This window comes from Colossoma macropomum, unplaced genomic scaffold (genome assembly GCF_904425465.1).
Source record: "Colossoma macropomum unplaced genomic scaffold, Colossoma_macropomum, whole genome shotgun sequence".
In the NCBI taxonomy this organism is placed as follows: Eukaryota; Metazoa; Chordata; class Actinopteri; order Characiformes; family Serrasalmidae; genus Colossoma; species Colossoma macropomum.
Genome location: NW_023494793.1, coordinates 25,699,753 through 25,716,390, shown reverse-complemented (window position 1 = coordinate 25,716,390; position 16,638 = coordinate 25,699,753). Strand labels below are relative to the sequence as shown.

At 38.1% G+C, this 16,638-nt stretch overlaps 1 protein-coding gene across 1 annotated transcript in view; it reads right to left on the bottom strand.

Annotated features, from left to right (window-relative positions):
• The window catches only part of ift122 (intraflagellar transport 122 homolog (Chlamydomonas)), a 68,995-nt gene that overhangs the window by 28,085 nt on the left and 24,272 nt on the right, over positions 1–16,638 (bottom strand). Inside the window, exons 11-17 of the mRNA XM_036578944.1 lie at positions 15,859–16,061; positions 13,249–13,386; positions 12,173–12,337; positions 9,590–9,787; positions 7,679–7,819; positions 7,416–7,469; positions 1,381–1,542 (exon numbers count right to left, since the gene is read on the bottom strand). Of these exons, the coding sequence (XP_036434837.1) occupies positions 1,381–1,542; positions 7,416–7,469; positions 7,679–7,819; positions 9,590–9,787; positions 12,173–12,337; positions 13,249–13,386; positions 15,859–16,061 (1,061 nt within the window). The remainder of the gene's footprint in view (positions 1–1,380; positions 1,543–7,415; positions 7,470–7,678; positions 7,820–9,589; positions 9,788–12,172; positions 12,338–13,248; positions 13,387–15,858; positions 16,062–16,638) is intronic.

The following is a 16,638-nucleotide window of genomic DNA, read 5'->3' as shown; positions in this document are numbered from 1 at the left end:
GTGATACAAGATAGGTGTACCTAAAAAACCAGGAAGCTTCGTGTATACAATACGTACGTATAACTTTATTCCTGATCCTATACATCTTTCTCTGACATCTTAGAATCCGTTCTTCATCATCTAATCTTTCTTGGTTTTTATTTACAGCTTGCTAGTGTCACACTAATTGTTAGTAGCCATATGCTATGCTATCTCAGGTGGTTACTAAGGTGTTGCTAAGCATTCGCTATGCTATCCAAGGTGGTTGCTATGGTGTTGCTAGGCATTTGCTATCCTACCCCAGGTGGTTGCTAAGGTGTTACTTGTCATTTGCTATGCTATCCCAGGTGGTTGCTAAGGTGTTTCTAGCCATTTGCTATGCTATCCCAGGTGGTTGCTATGGTGTTGCTAGCTATTTGCTATGTTATCTCAGGTGGTTGCTAATTGCTAGGCATTTGCTATGCTATCCCAGGTGGTTCCTAAGGTGTTCTTAGCCATTTGCTATGCTATCTCAGGTGGTTGCTTAGGTGTTATGAGCCATTTGCTATGCTAACCCAGGTGGTTTCTAAGGTGTTACTAGCCATTTGCTATGCTGTCGCAGGTGGTTGCTAAGGTGTTGCTAGCCATTTGCTCTGCTATCGCAGGTGGTTGCTAAGGTGTTTCTAGGCATTTGCTATGCTATCCCAGGTGGTTGCTAGGCATTTACTATGCTATCCTAGCCCAGGTGGTTGCTAGGACATTGCTAGGCATTTGCTATGCCATCCCAGGTGGTTGCTAAGGTGTTGCTAAGCATTTGCTATGCTATCCCAGGTGGTTCCTAAGGTGTTACAAGGCATTTGTTACGCCATCCCAGGTGGTTGCTAAGGTGTTACTAGGCATTTGCTATGCTATCCCATGAGGAGGTGTACCGCTGCAAATTTTCGACTGTTGAATAATAGCAAAAAGAAAATGAAGAACAGTAATTTGGCTTTTTCAAGCCAACTTAACAAGACCCAACAGACTTGAAGTGGTCTTAATTACGCTGATCATATCTAGTGCTCAGTCAGTAGGGCAGTTGAGGAGAGGGTAGGTGCAGCAGTGGCAGTGCTCTGTTACCTCTCACACTAAACCACAATGTCAGACACTCAGGGGCCCACACACACACACACACACACACACACACACACACACACACACACACCCTTAGACAAAAATATACAGCTGTCAGATCACAGAAACACACACACACACTGCAAGAAAGGAAAACAAATGTACAGCAGCAGGAACACACACATGGACCTCAAGCACACCCAGTCTCACAAAAACACACAAACACACATGCGACAGAGGGGTCATGTGACAGCTACACTGCCACACAACGATCAAGACACATTTAGACAGACTGTTTACAAGTGCACGCACCTTGGCGTACTCAAACATGCGCAGGTCGGTGTACATGGTGAGTGCTCTGTTGTCATGGCCACTTCTCTTGTAGAGTTTGGCGGCCTCGTGGAACTTGCCCTGGTAAGCGTAGACGTCGGCCAGAAAAAGCTCGCTGTTGCTTTCACCTCTTTTCTTCCTTTCCTGTGCACAATACACAAAGCACACAGAGGCCCATATAATGGCTGATATTAGTAGTAGAAAATAGTAGTGATTTATCAAAACATAGTAGTGATTTATCAAAACAAAAAAACACTCCTGATCAAATCTCAAAACCCGAAAGAAGGTTTTGTTTTAATTTGCAGTTGTATTTAAGATTTAATTAATATACTAAACATAAAAATAAAAAGGTAATAAAGGAAACACATTTTCACTTCTGATAAAATCTGTAATACAGACAAAACTGGGGCCACAAAAAATGTTAGATCAGTCAGTCAAATAGATGCAGCACATGCACCAGAAGATTTGACTGAAACATCCAAAATCAAATGACATCACATATGTACACAAATGGACAGAAAGCAACACTTTCTGTATAAAGAACAGACTGAAATCATCACCTCAAAGTCTTTTGAAACGTGGCCAAATCTCATGTATTCATTCATTCATTCATTTATTTATTTACAACAGAGTGGGTTTTCTCACTGTGATCAAGGTCTTATTTATACTGGGATCATATAAGACATACAATAAAACATACATACAATAAAAAAAGTATATAGCAAAAAAACTTAAATAACATTTCTGATAACATTAAGAGCAAAATATCTTGAGCAAATACAACAAATCAATGAATTCAAACATAAAAAATTAAATAAAACATATAAAATTAAGATGGTTCAGGATTTTGTATGATTGCATTAATAAAAACAGAAGTCCTTCTTGGCTTTTGCTATTTGTTATTCAGATCACACTGTATTTTTTTCTCTTGGAAACCCACAAATAATGGCTTGTAGCCAACAAGAAATAAGGATATAATAAGACAGCACAAAGCTTCAAAGCCTTCCTCCCAAAAGTACCAAAAGACCAACTGTCCATTTTTTCATCATTATCAGCTCTATCCACTACTGAAAACAGACAGACAGCTAACCTTTCAGTAAGATACATCACTTTGTGGTTGAGGAGAATGAAATCTAAATAAAAGCAAAGTATTTTAATAGCAATTCATTCATAAGCATTACTGCCTGCTGAGAACATGAACGTTATTTTGAGTAAATCTGTTGGTAAGCTAAGTTGGTCAGCTGCTAATCATAGGAATATATGAAATAAAGTTTACATCTAATTATAGTTATAAGTAATATCAGATTACTGTGGCATAAGCTATCAGTTACATCTATAGTATGGCACAGATTTGTGGTTAGTCTTAATGGCGCCCTCGATTAGATACACATACTTTGAAATCTTAACATATATACAATACATGTACACACACACACACACACACACACACACACACACACACAATGCTCAAATGTACCACTAAAACACACACACTCCCTCAATCACATCTGTCCAGCGCCAGCTTTCATGAAATACATCTATTCAACGATCCATTGAAATTCAATGATCCATTCTTTCCATATAGAGTTCCTGACATCAAAAGCATTTCTGGGAAACAAAGGCCACTCTTTTTTAAAACGGCTACCCAGAGGCTAGCACGCCCTTATCAGACGCACACAAAAACACATGAATGCTTCTACATTTCCAATGTTCCGCTTTCCAAAGTCTCTCTCTCATGAGACCGCTTCAGTTTCTAAAGCCTCAAAACTCCTCAGCTTTTCCAGAATTGCACGCTGTGTGTGAGCGTATGTGCGTGTGTGTGTGTGTGTGTGTGTGTGTGTGTGTACAGAGGTCACTAGGGAGTCACTTAGCACCACTGAATGGCCTGAAGAAGTTGAGGTCCACAGGGAGGCATGATAATTACAACATAATTCTCAATCAAGTGTTGGAGGTCAAGTTACATCTCTTTCAAACACACTGATTGAAAGTGTGATTGAAACCATACCGCAATTCTGATGTAACAAACTACACAATATATGCACATTATATCTCTCTATATACAAGCCCTAATTAGAAAAAGTTGGGATGGTATGTTAAAATAAAACTATAAAGTGAAAGTTCATGAACAAACTTTGAGTTCGCTTGAAAAAGCCAGCTAATTGCGTTAAAACGTTAAAATGGCGGAAGACTGTTGATGGTTGTTGTGTTGAAGTGTTGCTAAAATGTTGCTAAAATGTTGCTAGGTAGTTGCTACAGTATCCAAGGTGGATGGTAATGTGTTGCTAGGTGCTCCATTAAACTGCTACCCTAAATCCACTGCCACCTTAAATTCAGTGCCAGCTTAAATGTAATCATAATTTAAATCCACTGCCACCTTTAACTCGATGCCACATTAAATTTACTGATATCTTGAAATTGAGGGTACCACCCCATTGACAAGAGGAGTACTGCCCCTGTGACAGTTTAGTACCTTTTTTTTCTGAGAGTGCACTCTGAGGTCAGTTCAAACAGGACTACTATTCCTTAGAAAGCTCAGAATTTAGCGAATTATAGAAGGTAAAGCTCCAGAATTATTACTTAGGATAACTGCAAAGACTACAGACATTGCAGATTCGCACAGGATTAAAATCACGGATCTCACTTATGGTCACTGAAATTACAATAACTCCTCAGGTACAACTAATCCAGCTTGAACAGGGCTTCAGTCAAGCCAACTTAAAGTTTGTTCACAAACTTTCCCCTTCTAGTTGCTTTTTCCTATTTATCTGAAAATTATATGGCTACCAATATATTAAGCATACTGATATATTGTATATTAATGCATTCAGTATGAACTCGACATTTCCTGTTTTGTCTGGTCAACTTCATTTCATTAGTAAACACACATTTGATTTACAGTGGCCAATTTAGTGCCTTTGTGATTGAAGACAACAGGTACAGCACTGCAGGTCAGTCCAAATTCTTGCAATTTCACTAAAAAGCAATAGAGAGCAGCACGGAATGACACGTCTGTGTGAGAGAGGAGGTAGAGCGAGAGAGAGTGAGCAAAGAAGTAAAATCTTTTATAGCTCCCGTTATATATTCACATTATATAACTTGTGCACATATGTTAGATAGGCTCAGCCTTCTGTTCACATATAGACTGACCTGCCTTAAAATGGCAGAGGTAACTAACACATAAGGGACAGAAAAAAAGAGCCTAGTGACTTCAAAGAATGGGCATTCCATGTTGCCCTCTTCTGTCCAGCCATGAACAGGTTCAAACTCTCAGACTTTGTCGTTAACTACGTTTTTCTTTTCAGATACACCATTGCCAGTTTTATATAAAGAGGTTTTTTTTGCTTGTGCAACCGCATATTTCAGCAAAAAACAGAAGGTACAAGCAGAATGTGGTCACTTTCCTGCATCATATGCATATCGCCAGACTTTTAGCACACATGAGCATGACTAATATTGTACAGTCTGTCACAATTTAGCCAACACTTCAGTTGCAGCATCTTGTGCAGCATAAAACAGGCCTTACACTTATTGCACTTCAAATATGAATTATAGTGTGAAATAGTAGTGGGCGATATGGAAAATTTAAATCATGGTATAATTAAGATTACTGACAGTTCCAGTATATATCACAGTACAATGTATTTATATATTTTTTTCCCAAATAAAACCATTTTGGATGCTTAAAAAACCTATTTCATCGATTAACAACAGTGTATTATTCTGACATGTCCCTTCATTTTTAATCAGAACCATATTTAGCAACTGAAGTAAATCTAAAATCTTTTCATTGGGCACAATAGTAACAATGCAAATAAACAATACATAGACAGTAGGAGTATAACAAAACGTTAATTTCACAATACAATGTGTTTTTGCATCCCAATACATTTTTGATGCAGAATCAGGAAGGAAATGCTAACATAACTTCAAATTTTTTTTTAATAATTTATTTGTTTGTAATGTCTATATAAGACAACAGTGCTTGTTGAATGGATAGCTTTTCAAAAAAAAACCTAAATAAATTTTCTAAAAAAAATAAATAAAAACAATATAACCGAAAGTGCTAGATCTAATCTAATACATAAAAATAAACAAAGAACGTAAGCTATAAGGCTGTGCTTCAGTATTAAATGAACTGAGCATTACAAGTTCATCTCATGTTTGTAAGTTAAAAACAATATTAGGCTGCTTTGCGGCTTTAGAACTGGCCTGTAACTCTGTATACACTTTCTCTCTTTGCACTTCAACCATGGCTACTGCAGATTTTGAAAATATAAAAATGAAATCTAAAAAATACAAGCTCTAAAACAAGCACACATGCATCTTCACTACACTCAAATTATTATAAAACTCAATGTTTATTTATTATTATTTTTAGCTGTTAGAAAACATTTCTGTGTTTCTCTGTTAGAAGCACTTGTTGTAGGGTTCCGCTGCTTCTGCTAAAATAACAACAACGAAGGCTGAGCAGAGCTTGTGCACCTCAGCCAAGTGTTTGAGCTCAAAGCAAAAACAAACTTATCTCAGTTTTGATGGCTCCTCAGCTAACAATGAGCAGAGGAAAAATGGGTTTGTGCAATTAGGAAGGATAAAGGAATGAACTACAGAGTCATACAGAGGGGAAGAAACATTTGTGTCAGCATTTCACTGCTGCTGACTAACGTTTCACTGAAGGCAGTCTGGGCGTTAAATTTGGTGCTGTTATCTTCCGTTTTCTGTGGAACAGTTTTCATGTTTCCCCTCTAAAACTGTCAGCATTTGAGAGAGCAAGTGCTCAGCGGGGAGTCGATGTTGGGCACTGGAGTGGCAGTGTCTGTGTGGCAGTGTGAACAGCAAAAAACATGAAATCTGACATTTTCAATTCCGATTTGGGACACTTATGTGTGGTACTAAAATACGATATGTATCCAATGAGACTCGGTCTGAACAGCCAGACCGGAATTAAAGCAACTTTTACGTCAATCCAACTCGACATTTGTCATAATTTTGCAATGCTGAGAATTCATTAACATTTAGGCTGATGTTTATGTACCAAAAACTTATCTTAGTCACTCCATGTTTAAAGCAAATTTTGAGAACGAGGCTGCAGCATCAAAGTAAAGTCTGAAAGCAAAGTTTAAAGAATACGAACCAAAGAAATGGCCGTGCCATTTTTATGACGAGCTCGAACACATTCTGGGTGATGAGCCCAGCTGTAAGTCAGTAAAGCTTCATGATGGCTGCTGTGATGCTGGTGAAGATGAAAATGGAAACCTCCGGGAGCGACTGGCGTTCATTGGCAGCCGTGATTGTTTACCTCTGGATGAGCCACGTGAAACAAAGTGAAGCATTGTTCTTTTGCGTATGCGGGTCAGTTTAGGAGCTGATGTGTTCAGACTAATGTCACATACAGGTCATACTTAAAAGATACTGTGAACAGCCAAATAAAAAAAATCAGATTTGGTGAGAAAATCAGATTTAGGTCACTTTTACCTGCTGTGTGCACGTAGCTCTAGTTTATTGTTAGCAAGCTATTTCAACATCTCCAGCTAATGTTGCTAATCTAGCTTTTGGTTATAGTTATTTCTGGTTCTATTTGTATAGTTACATCGTTTTATCACTCTGTAGATGCTAGATGACATTATTGTATTCTGAAAGCTGTGAAGAAATCCTTCCACAAAGAATGCATATTTGCTTTATTCAGCTTTATTCACACTTGTGTATTTACTGTCCTCCAAAAATTCTGGACACAACCTTAAATTTCAATCTTGTCAACTATGACAATGATGAAATGACATACTGTTCGACAGTGAGCTGAAGTCATACGAACGCCAGTATTTCGGAGGTTAATAATCGTCCTTAAGGCAATAGCGGAACGTTTACCTGCCATGTACCCACTCCCGTTTCTTGTGAAAAGGGCCTATTCTGAACTCTGGGGACCTCAGCACCCCCACCTCCTGCATCCCTGCACAATATCACACACATCTGAAGAAAACGCTGAAGGAGCTGACCACAAAAAGAGCGTGAAAAAAACTTACTTCAATGCTGTTGATGAGCTCAAGATAGCGCAAGTCTCGGACTCTGATAAAGGCCTAGAAAAAGACAGAGAGAGAGCGCTGTGGCCAAATTTGGGCATTTCATTCACATAAATTTGGAAACACTTGTATATTTCTCTTTTAGGCTCATAAGAGGTGCTTCAATTCCCAGAAAGCTTCAAGCATTACCATCTGCTGCTATCAGACGGTAATGCAATGTTTGTTAGAATTTGTGTGTGTGTATGTGTAAGTGCGCACTGCCAAACCTTTTTGGCTGTGTCGAAGTCCAGTCCCTCCAGAGCCTCTGTAGCCAGATCCCTCCAATCACTGTCAGTCACACCCAGACACGCGATCTGATAGGCCTCCTTAAACATCCGCCTCTCCAGATACTGATACATTGGAGCTGACTGTGGAGAAGAGGGAGGAGTTATCAGAACACTGATAAAGCACAGAACCTGACACTGCACAGCTAATTATAACAAATGAAGATCTGAGACTCGCTCATTAACGCACATTCCACCATCACCGTTATCAACTGCTTAAGAAAAACATACACACTGCAAGTGAAACATTCAGGGTGCTACAATTTACGCTACACAGACAACATGAACAGAGTCAAAGAACTGAAACATGAAACAGGATTTCAGATATACAGTGCCTTGCAAAAGTATTCAACCCCCTTGAAAGTCATCAGATTTGTCTGGATTACAAATTACAATTACAAAGAGTGTTTTAGCTTGTATTTTTATTGCAAACCAATATGCTCTTAAAGTCAATTTTCAAAGTCAAAATGTATTATTTGTCAGCAGATCTTTGAAAACATTAAAAACTGAATATTCAACCCCTTCAGATTAGTACTTGCTAGAACCAACTTCTGCTGTAATAACAGCTTTAGGCATACTGAGGTAAGTTTCTACCAGCTTTCCACACTAGCAGAGATTTTCACCCACTCATCCTGGCGGTTTTGCTCCAGGTTGTTCAGGTTGGTTAGATGACGTTCATGGACCACAATTTTCAAACAGTGACAATGATTATCCACTGGATTGAGATCTGGACTTTGGCTTGGCCATCGTAGAACATTCACCTTCTTGTTGTTTAACCACTCCGATGTTGCTCTGGCCTTGTGTTTGGGGTCATTGTCATGCTGAAAGGTAAAATTTCTCCTGAACTGAAGCAGGTTGTCCTGCACTTTTTCCTTGTATATTTCCACCGTCCATTTTAACGAGATGCCCAGTCTCCGCTGAGGAAAAGCATCCCTAGAACATGATGCTGCCGCCTCCATATCTCGCCTCGCCAACACACTGTTGGGATGGTGTTTATTGAGGTTTACGCCACAAAAAGCATTTTCGAATTTTGGCCAGTGAAATCTGACCAAGGACCAAAGTCACTCTGATGCTTTTCTGGCAAAATCCATTTAGGGTCTATTCCTTCATACACTCCCAAAATGAAAGTCAAACTGACTGTAAACGCATGCATTCCTGTGATCCTACTGGTGTGGGTTTATATCAGTTTCCTCTCCCTCACTGAAGCACACAAAAAGTATAGTATAGCCATCTTGTGGAGAATCCATAGCCTGCTACATGTGGGTGAGTGCGAGTCATGAATGAATTCGTTCATTATATCTTGAATTTTTCTTGCTGTTACGAAGCGCTATTTCAACAAATTGCTTCAGCATTTACTTTCATACAAAATGTAATGTACTGTTTTGCTATTGTTTGTGTTATTGCAGTATTTTTACAAACGCTTACAGACAAATGAGTGAAAGTACAACAAGCATATTTTATATCTGTTGTCCTATGGAATGATGCACACTGTTGTACAAATCTTATCTTTTTGTTTGCAATATTTCCATATATAGCTCCACTTAGATGTAGCCTTTTTGCTTAATGTAACACAATATCAGTTGCTTGTGCTGTCCTTAAAAGCACATGTTGAAAATACTGAATGCTGATATGTGCTGGGGACTACAGCAAGAGGATAAAATGAGTGGGTTATTCCCAAGATAGGACTATGAGAAATAAGTACTCACACATGTGATACTGTTTTCCTCAAGGATAAGATTTAATATGTTATTATTGCAAATTGATAATCATTGTATTTATATTTTTGAAAAGTTATGTGTCCTCAAAACTTTGATGAGAAAACATTTAGACAATGTCCAGACACATATGACCTACCTGAGGCACCTCCACTGCAGCCATTGAGTAGACGTGGAGGCAGAAGATTTTGGAGCCATTGTAGCCGACTACAAATCCCTGCAGCTTCTGCTGGTGAACGGGGAAATTACTGGCCTTGATGTTCAGATAGCCGCTGCCAGAGAAACACAGCATGTCTTCACACTGCGTGTTCCAGGCCACACTGTTTGCATTGGGCTCCTTTAGCACAAACACAAACAAGAGGAAGGGGTTGATTTGAACTGAATCTTAAAGAGCAATTCTATAATGCAAGGGTGGCAGGCAAACCAGCCTAATCTATTTAGAGAACAGGGAGCCACACTTGTGGATTTCTGAAGGCAATTTTGTTTATGTCAAATGTAAGCAATTTGCAAAGACTGGATCTTCTAGAGTAGCAGTACTTAATCCTGGTCCTAAAGTACTACTACTTTGCATAATTGAATAATTTTCCTGCTTTAATACACTTAGTTCAGCTGAGGAAAAGCTTGTTAACTGACCTATCAGTGCTTCTCTTGCGATACTGTTGCAAGTTTATACAAGCTTGACAGAATGTCTGCAAAAAAATCATTCAACTTAGGTTAAAGCACCGCATTTAGGTTACAGTTTCACTATATAAGGCTAAGTGTCCAGCAGGGCTGTGAAACGGTTTGAGCAAAAAAACGAAAAACAGTAACAAGAAACAAACTATTTTTCTACAAAAACATAACTGGAGGCATAAACATCTTTAACTTTTCCAGAACAGAAAGGTTAATTTGAAATATCTGTTACTGGTTAATATTGTTATTATTAAGTTCTGTGTAGCCTGTATTCATACCTTTAAACTCCAGGACGCTTTTGCATCAATATCATGTCTCGCGTGATTCAATGTGCCACTGTACAAGCAGGCAGCTACATTTTTATGACTGTAACAGGCCTATTTACAAGACTTACACAGCATAAACAGACATATAGTTCAAACTGCGGTCCCACAGTAAAAAAATATAAACACATAAACTACTAAAAAACAAAGAAGTATTCAAACCTTAGATATTCACAACATTTTTACGATGATCTATTTAAGACCAAGGCATGATTTGAGACAGTTATAAGCTAAATATGTACAAAATCATTATTTATTATTATTATTATTATTATTATTATTATTTATTATTTTTGTTTTTTTTGCCCAATATATTTTTAAACATTTTTTTTTTCTTTACGGTGAAGTTGAAAGATTTAGATTTCTTATATGAGATCAATTTTTAAATAAAAAACTTTTTCCCAAAAATGCTGTCCTACATTTTTATGTCATTACATAAAACACAAAGTTTCCAAAGGAGGAGCCTTACTTTAGCCACACCCCTGCACTTGAGAGCAGGAAGTGAGACTGCATCCCTGTCCCTCATGGCCACATGGTGAGTTGTCAGATCCCATTGTTCTGAAGTAAATGCGTCTTAAAGTCTAGAAATCAGTGTGTAACATTTAAAACTTGTCACCAGTGAAACATATTTTCTGCAATTAGGTAAACTTGTGTTTTAATAAAAAATACTATGATACTATGATATGTGTGTACAACTGTTCAAAGCTGTGTTTGCTAGTCATACACTGGCTAGCATTTTGAGATTTAATCAAAAATTTGTTAAAATTGTCACTACCGAAACAGTCACTACTAAAAGCTTTGGTAAAGTTTATGATAGTTTTGTTCATGAGAAAATGGAACGATCCATTCTTTATTTTAATAAAAATAAAATAAAATAAACATAATTAAGTTCATTTGTACCAAAATGATTTTTGTCTAAAGTCCAAATCAGTTTTAAGTCTGAAATGAGTTTTGAACTCTGACTGTAAACCAATTCAACAGAATGATCCATACATTATTTTTATGCTTACATCATAGATTGATTCAGTAAACACTGTCTATAAGTAATCAATAGCTATGGATGTGATTTTCTATATACTCTTGTCCAGATTGTGTGTCACAATGTAACAAACCAGTCATCCAGCTAGCAGGTCTATGCTATTTCTTAGCTATACGTATAGCTAAGAGCAATACTGACTCACAAACAGTGAAATTCCATAGCCTGTGTTTGTGTGGATCTGTCTTCAGAATTTCTCATTAGGCCGAAAGGGATTGTTGCCACATTTCATGAAGCGTGCATTTGTGAGTGCAGCACGAATAAGTCAACTAGCTGATGAGTTAAAAAAAAAATAAAATGTGCCTCGCAGTGGTACTCCAGAACCAGGATTGAGAAACACTGTTCCACTTCATTTATTTTCCAAAATGAATATTGTACAACACTGTCTAAACTGTACAGTTACAATCAAAACTGTAAAGCTTGTAAATTAAGGTGATAATGTCGGTGAATGCTGCTTCTTGCTTTCAGAGTGTCAATAAATGTTAGCCTGGCAGCATGCTGGTCCCTATGGAACCACAATATGAAATTCCCGATGGTTTTTTAAATAGCTTGGGGCTCACACTGGAGCCTGAACTGCAACCCTCTGATGTGGAATTGGCAAACCAGACACAATAACCCACAGCAGCAGCACTCAAGGGGAACAGGCAACAAGCAGAAGTGATTAAATGGCTCATTTGGGCCAGGGCCTAACCTGGAAGAGCAGCTCTTTGGTGTGGATGTCATAGACCAGGCAGGTGTTGTGCTCGTCCACCACGGCCAGCTTGCTGCGGGACGTGCTCATGTCCAGGCAGCGCACAGATGTGTTCTGCTTCAGCAGGGTGATGGGGAATGGGTTATCCACAAAAATCTTCAGAATCTAGACAGCATAAAGATGCCTTTAGATGAACACTGTTCAAAAGTTTCAAATCGCTGTTATTTTTAATAATGTAAAACAAATTCTAACTGATTCTGAAATGATGTTATAATAGCACTGATGCCACTCATATCAAAATTAAAACCGCTTTGAGCAGATATGCACCATAAGACTGTGTATTAGAGGTACACTATATGACTCTAAAAGCTGCCTCACAAAAATCTACTTCATAAAATGGTTATGCTGCTTGATGCCTGAGACACTGTTGTGCAATTAAGCTTTTGGCCTAAAACGTATTTTTAAAAATCCATTCACGGCAGAGATGTACATGCAGGCTGTTATAAGGCAAACAGTATCCAAAAAAAAAAAAGTTTTTTTTTTAGGTTTACCACTATTATACCAACATGAATATTACATATAAAAACTCAGTAGACATGTGTAGAATCACTGGTGGTTTTGGGTAGTAAATAAAATATATTTGTGTTGTAGACATCATGATTCCTGGTTCCCATCATCACCACTGTAGAGAAACTGGTTGGTAAGTTTTTCTGTGCTTTTTATTGGTTGGTAAGTTTTTCTACAGTTAACCATTTGACATCAAACCACTCTGAATGACTTTGCTTATGACTGAATTACGTAAAAATTTAGAAAAAAAAAAATGTATAACTCTCTTTAAAGAGGGTTAGGGTTAGGGTTAGTTTGTCAGTTTGAATTGCTGTTGTTGTAGTTACTAAATAATAAGGCTTGGGATGTAATAAGCCCAGAATTTTGACATATATAACATAATATAAAGTATAAAATTAACTGAAACAAAGTTATAGTTGTGTTTTTTTTAATAACTTAATGTGCAGAAAAAAACATTGTACATTGTTGAGCAAAGGTTGTGTAATGTTCCAAGGTCGATAAAAACTCACTGCTCCGTTTTTCAGACCGACCAGAAGCCCCTCCCTCCCCGGTGGGCCGCCAATCACTTTGATGTAGCGAATCAGAGACTCCATGATCCATTCCTTCTCCTTCACGCTGGTAAACGACAAACACTGCAGTCTCTTCTCCTAAACACACATGCAAATATAAGCATATACCCAGATGGAAAAAATTAAGCATTGCTTTCTTCATCTGACAGCTGAGCACAACACAGAAAAGCACACAAGAGCACACAGTGAGAACTGAACTCCAGTACAATGCCACTGCAATTACAATCTGGTCACAATGAGACGAAACAGTGAGTCGGGATCAGGCTTCAACTAACAGACGCCGGGACTTTGACATAAAACAGAAGAACGGCAGCAGAAGCAGCTCTTTGAGCAGAAGAAAACACCTTTTGTCTCACGGGGAAGAGATTTAAGAGATCATCATGCTGTTAAAAGGGCTTACGGAGGAGAAATCTGCGTGTGAATCATTCTCTCTGTCTGTATCTCTAACACACACACAAACCACAGACTGAAAGCAGAGCGGCTGAGGCAATTAAACCAGACAGCGGTCAAGACCCTTGTCTCAATAACCCCCACTGTCTGAGACTATAAGCACAGATACACACACAGTCATGCAGCTGTAAACTGTTGAATTAGCCATGTGGTGTATGGTTACAGTAAGCATGCCCTCAGGGTAAAGATAAAGCTTCTTTAAGGCACTTCAGCCACTTAATGTGCTTATGCTTAACTGGCATGACTCAGTACGGTATAAACTGGAGTTCATCATGTCCATTTGATATACAGTACTGTTAAAAAGGCTGTGAAAATGATACATAAAGCTAGTTATCTGGGCAGTAAGCATATACTATTTGGAAACACTACCCTTATAATAAATACAAATCAAATCACATTTATTGTTATTTACACTGGTGCAAAGGTGATACCAGATAAATACAGTGAACATTACGAATTTTACTCAACAAATCTTCACTTGTTTCACTTGAAACAAAATGTTAAATTTCCAAACCTCTTTTTTAGGAAGCCTAGTATTTACAGTTACCATCCCATACCTGCTTCAGCTAATCAATGCTTCATTAATAGAATTTAACAAATACATGCAATAACTGAAGTGCAGCAGGATGGAACAAACAAAATTTGTGTATTCTTTTAACCAAGATTTTAATAACTTTAAAAAAAAAAACAGAAAACCTGCTTAACTATTGCAGCATTTACGTTCACATAGTGTATAGTGTTTTTATTTGAACTGTATACACTATATAAGCATAAATACTAGGGGTGCGGGAAAAAATCGATTCTTAGATGCTTCGCGATGCGGACGTGAACGATTCTGAATCGATTCACAAATGTCAAAAATGGATTTTCTAAATATTTCATTTATAACGTGATGTTGACGGAATGTAAAAGGCGGAACTTGGAAGTGGGTAAGAGCAGCGCCCGGACAGTCTGTGACGGCACATAACAAAAACACACATGGATGAGTGAGAAATCCGCCCGGCTCCCTCTGCATTAAAGCCAGGTTAGATCAGGAGTCACAGCACAAATGATAAGAAGAGCCATTTTGTCCTTTCAACAAAAATCAAGCCTCCTTGGGAGCCACAACATTTAATGTCCAGTATGTTTTAAATGTCCTAGTATAGGCTAAACAATATAAACGAGAGCGCAGATTTACTTCGCTCTGCTTTAAGCTTCAGCTGTAGCCACTTTCCTCCCCTTTCCCTCAGGAAACTTTTCCTCAAAAGTTCAATAGTTTCTTCTAAAATGTCTCATCGTTCGGCTGTTTTATGAGGCTTAAGTTGCTTCTCATTCTCCAGCTTCTTGTTCAAATTTTACCGTTCCACCTTAAATTCTGACTGAGGCGCCGAATGTAACCTACATGCAGCACCATTTAAGGTGGAATAGGAAAATTTGAAAGAGAAGCGACTTCATCTTCGCAACTTTTTAGTGTTTGACCGTCTGTCGCTGCAGATTTAACGTACCAGGAAACCCCCGTCTCTACAACGAGACCAAAACTGAAGTTATAAAATCACTGAATTAAACGGGTAAAGAAGCTGTAACGTGCTGCGTGGACATCCATCACCACTGGATCTTATTTCACCGTAACAGCGCATTTCATCGCAGATGAGTGGCAGCAGCGTCTCATGTGCTCCAAACCAGAGCAGTGAATGAGACCCTTCTAGTTCACTTGCCACATCACTTCCATTTGATTTATTAATAAAAGATATTGGAAGTAAATTCATTATGGATCATTACAAATACTTTGTTTTAAAAGTACCAAGTTCTCAGACAGTAAAAAAATAGAAATCCTGTATAGAAAAAAAAGATGCATCGAGATGCACGGATAATCGTTTTATAATCGCATCGCAGCCCTCTGAATCGTAATCGAATCGAATCGTGAGGTGCCTAGAGATTCCCACCCCTAATAAATACAGTGTACAGTGTTTTCATGAGATAACAAAACATTGTACTTATGGTCATGTAGTGTATACAGAGTTTGTTTTTATTTTGAAACACATTTATTATCATTTTTCTTGCTTGCCAAAAAGTTTGCACAGTCCACATAACCTACAATTCCATGACTGCCGTACTACTAACCTGACAGAGTATGATATGTTGAGAGCAGACAACGAGCAGATTACACTCGAAGCGTCGGCAGATTTTCTCCTTAACACGGTAGTGCATGTCAGAGGAGTCGTCTGAATACAGTTCGTAAATGAGGATCTTCTCCGGTAGCTGGATAGCGAGGCGGCTTCGGTAGATGGCGATCTTTTTCACCAACTCGCGACACTTTATACGCACTGAGTGAGAAACGAAAAGAGAACAAGAGAAAGGAATACATTATTAACATATGTGGCACTAATGAAATAGTTGGTGAAAAAAACTAATTAATGCAATTCTTCCCTGATTTTACCCCAAATGTATTATACAGAGCTTTTGATAAAAATGGAGAAGTATAGATACAAGACAGGCACTGAGATGACAGCAACTACTGGTATAACCTATGCAACATATCTTGGTTCATTTTGAAAGATAATAGTGTGGCATACAGTGTCATACAGCATACAGCATATAAACCTACTTGCAATTACTTAAGAACATGATGCAGCTTGAAGCAATTGTGTCAAGATTTAGGCATGCAGTTTGCACAATGCTAATTGGCAGGGCATTAGGTTCCACTGTTTGTTAGCTACATTAGCCTTGTAACTCCTTCTGGTGTTTGTCTACGCTTAGGGTCAGGGAAAATTTTAAATTTCATTTTCCATCAAGCTATTTCATTAAGCAAAGATGACCTTAAAATAAATAAATATAGAACCGCATACATTACTCAATATTATAAGTCTCCAGAAGGCATTACTACCTGTGATAAAAAAATTA